The sequence below is a fragment of the Lolium perenne genome, chromosome 5 (genome assembly GCF_019359855.2).
Source record: "Lolium perenne isolate Kyuss_39 chromosome 5, Kyuss_2.0, whole genome shotgun sequence".
In the NCBI taxonomy this organism is placed as follows: Eukaryota; Viridiplantae; Streptophyta; class Magnoliopsida; order Poales; family Poaceae; genus Lolium; species Lolium perenne.
In genome coordinates, this window is record NC_067248.2 from 249,337,035 (window position 1) to 249,340,837 (window position 3,803).

The 3,803-nt window shown below is 49.4% G+C and overlaps 1 protein-coding gene across 1 annotated transcript; it reads left to right on the plus strand.

Annotated features, from left to right (window-relative positions):
- The first annotated feature begins 1,387 nt into the window (after positions 1 to 1,387).
- Positions 1,388 to 2,986, plus strand: LOC127298345 (uncharacterized). The gene is made up of 2 exons (XM_051328231.2): positions 1,388 to 1,839; positions 1,946 to 2,986. The coding sequence occupies exons 1-2, from the start codon at positions 1,434 to 1,436 to the stop codon at positions 2,668 to 2,670; spliced, it is 1,131 nt and encodes a 376-aa protein (XP_051184191.1). The 5' UTR covers positions 1,388 to 1,433; the 3' UTR covers positions 2,671 to 2,986.
- Positions 2,987 to 3,803: the final 817 nt, after the last annotated feature.

Consider the following 3,803-nt stretch of genomic DNA (forward strand, 5'->3'; position numbering starts at 1 on the left):
GGCCACCTCCTCCGTCAAACCCAATGTTGCTGCCCCGGGCGCCCTCGTGTCGCGGAAGATGCCCGAGATCGCCTCCACGCACCAACGAGAGGCGGGGGTGGATGGCATGGCGCAGACCGAGGGTCTGGCCGCCGCCCACCACCAACCCCTGCCGGAGTGCTGCGGGAAGCCGACGAGAAGAGGGAGACCGCAGCGCCGCCCATCCCACCCGCGCCGACCGGTCCGCCAGGGGACAGCCGACGGGAGGAGGGCCGCCGCCGCCATCGCCCATCACATGCGCGTCTGCTCCGCCAAGCATCGCGGAGGTGGGGATCCGGCCGCCGATCTCCACGCGGCGACAAGGAAGGGCCCCCGCCGCCGCCACACCCCGAGGGACTTTTCCCCGGCGGCGCTACCGGCGGCGGCGGCGGCGGAGGGTTGGGGGCGGAGGGTTAGGGTTGGGGGCAGAGGCAACAAAGCAAGCTGATACTAGCCAGGAACGAGCTCCACTTCCGAATACATCTAGTTGACATGACCAAATTCACAACCGGTTTGAGTTACTTGGAAAAATAGCATGCTCATTCCTAACCGAAGTTTTAAACAGCGCGCTAGCGATGCTATAGAGGATTCACAACACTCCTTCTAAAAATAAGCACTTTCAGCGCTAAATAGAATCACTCGCTAACAGCTTTCTGAATGGCGCTAGAACGCTAAATATGGCTAAAAATAGCGTTATTTCTCCGCCAAACCCAAATATTTTAACATTTAAATTTAAAAGTTAGACCTACTTATGAAATATGCATATGCACTAATTTTATTACTACAATCATCATGATTGTTAAGTACAAGTTTGTATTACTGAATTTCTTGCCATATTTTTAGATGATATAAATTATTGATTATAATTTTTCTAGGGCTTTTTTGTTTTGTAGAAAATTTAAATGACTTGGCTCCTCGTGATAGAGGCTGCTATTTTAAAAAGTAATAGGGCCTAATGGCTTCAACGCATCTGCGTAGGACATGGTTGACGACGTGATCCGAAGAAGCAGCGATATGCCGACATGGCGTCGGGCTTTACAGCTGGTTACGCTCTTCATACTGCATCACTTCATGGATAATGAGGATCCAGAAGCCGACATGGACAGATGCATAATTTTGCATATTGTAAGACTGTTTACATATTCATTATGTATAGCCTATAGGTATAGCTAATGTCAACTGGACGACACTGACTTGGTCATAATGTTCCTGCAATCTGTGAGTATCTTTTCCTCCCCTACGCCACTTGCCAAAACTAAGTCACTTGACCTCTACTTTAGCCCCTTTATTTCACAAAGTCAGAGCCATCCATCGCCTATAAGAAGCTGTGGTCAGCACAGTACAAGTCATCCATATACACACACTGAAGCTTAGATCATCTCGATCGATCCGTTCACCAGTGATTGGCAAAGGTAATGGCCAGGTGCAATGGCGTGGCGGTGGCGGCTCGGCTAGGCTGGTGCTGCCTCCTAGTGGTGGCGCTTGCGCTAGGCGCCATGGGTCAGCCACCGCCTTCTCCCCGGAATGAGGACAACACTCCTCCTCCTCCCAATCCCGGGAATGGGGACGATCCCTGGGGCGGCGGGGGCGGATACGACCCTCCTCCTCCTCCCCCTGACAATTACTGGACCTATGAAGACGGTCATCCTCGAACCGAGGTAAAATCCTACGCAAACGGCCAGCCCTACCGCGCTGACTACAGCAAGCCAAACAAAATCTATACATGTGACGATGACTGGGGTAAAAAGTGCATCGCGCAGTGCCCGGATCTCTGCCCCAAGTCCTGCTACATGTCTTGCAGCGATTGCGAGACGACATGCAGTATGTTCCTTGGTTCACCACCATCCATCCATCCATGCAAGCATGCACACATCAGGACATTGCTTAATTAGTTATCTCGATTGATTCTGATACCACTTCTATCCAGGGTGTGTAGTATTCCCGGGAACATCGTGTGGTGACCCTAGCTTCACAGGCGGCGACGGCATCACCTTCTACTTCCACGGTAGGAGGGACCAGGACTTCTGCCTCGTCTCTGACACCAATCTCCACATCAACGCCCACTTCATCGGCAACCACAACCCCTCCAACGACCGTACCTTCACGTGGATACAAGCACTCGGCATCACCTTCGGCGACCACCGCCTCTACGTCGGCGCTCGCAAGGCCGTCGAGTGGGACGAGGATGATGACCACATCGAGATCACCCTCGACGGCGAGCCTGTAAAAGTAGACACCGTCAACAACGCTCGGTGGGTGTCCAAGGTCCTCCCCGATCTATCCGTGAAGCGCATAGACAATGTTAACTCTGTCAAGGTGGACCTTGCCGGTGTGTTTAGCATCTCGGCCAGCGCGGTGCCTATCAGCGACGAGGACTCGAAGATCCACAACTATGGCAAGACCATGAAGGACAGCCTCGTGCACCTTGACCTCCGTTTTAAGTTCCATTCTCTCACGAACAACGTCGATGGTGTCCTTGCCCAGACCTACCGGATGGACTACATCAACAAGATGAACGTCACCGCCAAGATGCCAATCATGGGTGGGGCGCCAAAGTACCTCTCATCTGGCGGGCTCTTCTCCACTGATTGCGCCGTCTCCAAGTTCCACCGCAATGTTGGCGGTAGCCATTTCCTTGCCTCGGCAGCGTAAACTGAGCCTCCAATCAGATGTTCAATCACATATCTATGGACTATGGTATCAGTGAATAACTCAACTAAGGATGCAAACATGCATGCATGTTAGTTGGCCGCGTATAATTAACTATATTGCACAAGAAGAAATAAGGTGTGTATTTTTTTCGATAAAGGATGTTTTATTACTTTGGCAAGCAATTACATCCAACCTCTGCATAACCAGGATGCACACAGCTGTTTCAAATGTCCAGAACGAGCAATAAAAGTAAAAAGGCGAAATACATATCGAGACGATAAACTATATAACGCCTAAGACGAGTGTGGAGCTTCAATCCTTAGACTATGCTGCCACCCATGTCGGAAAAAAGTATCCCTCGCCGTAGCCTCCAACCGTGTACAGACCTCCGTAAATAGGTTTCGGTTCTCCGCCCGCTGAAGAGGTAACCACGAACGGAGAATACCTGTACATCTGTAGATGACCTGCAACAAAGAACAGTTTTTATCGTTAAAAATCTTGTCATTTCTACATAGCCATAGCGCCCAGATAACTGCAAGCGCCCCCACCCTAAGAAGCAACTTAAACCTTGAATCAACACCATGAAGCCAATTGCCAAAGACATTTGCCACACTAGTCGGGGGATACAGGGTAGACGCTACTTGGATGACTGACCATATAGATTTCGCAAAACTGCACTGGAAGAATAGGTGTTTGATGGTTTCGTCATGATGACAGAAAACACACCGTGAATTTCCATGCCAATTCCGCTTAACAAGATTATCTTTAGTAAGAATAACTCCTCGACGAAGGTACCATCCAAAAATCTTGATTTTTAATGGTATCTTCATCTTCCAAATTTTCTTATTATTATCAACTGGTAAATCAGAATGGAGGATTGCATTGTATAAAGATTTAACTGAGAAAGAGCCATCTACATGAAGATTCCATCTAAATTCATCCGGTTCAGGGGATAATTGAATATCACCCAACCGTTGAACTAGAGTATTCCATGCTGTTAGCCTTTGTCCAAGTAAAACCCGTCTGAACGTCACATTCGAAGGTGAGGTAGCCATGATGGTAGCAATGGTATCACCTTTGCGACGAACAATACTATACAAAGCAGGATATTGTTCACTCAGGGAAGCATTGTC

What these genes read in the sequence shown, in the direction of transcription:
- LOC127298345 (XM_051328231.2), top strand. Translation starts at nt 1,434, where the DNA reads ATGGCCAGGTGCAATGGCGTGGCGGTGGCGGCTCGGCTAGGCTGGTGC. An exon ending in CGATTGCGAGACGACATGCA is followed by an intron (nt 1,840 to 1,945) that starts GTATGTTCCTTG and finishes ACTTCTATCCAG; the next exon opens with GGTGTGTAGTATTCCCGGGA.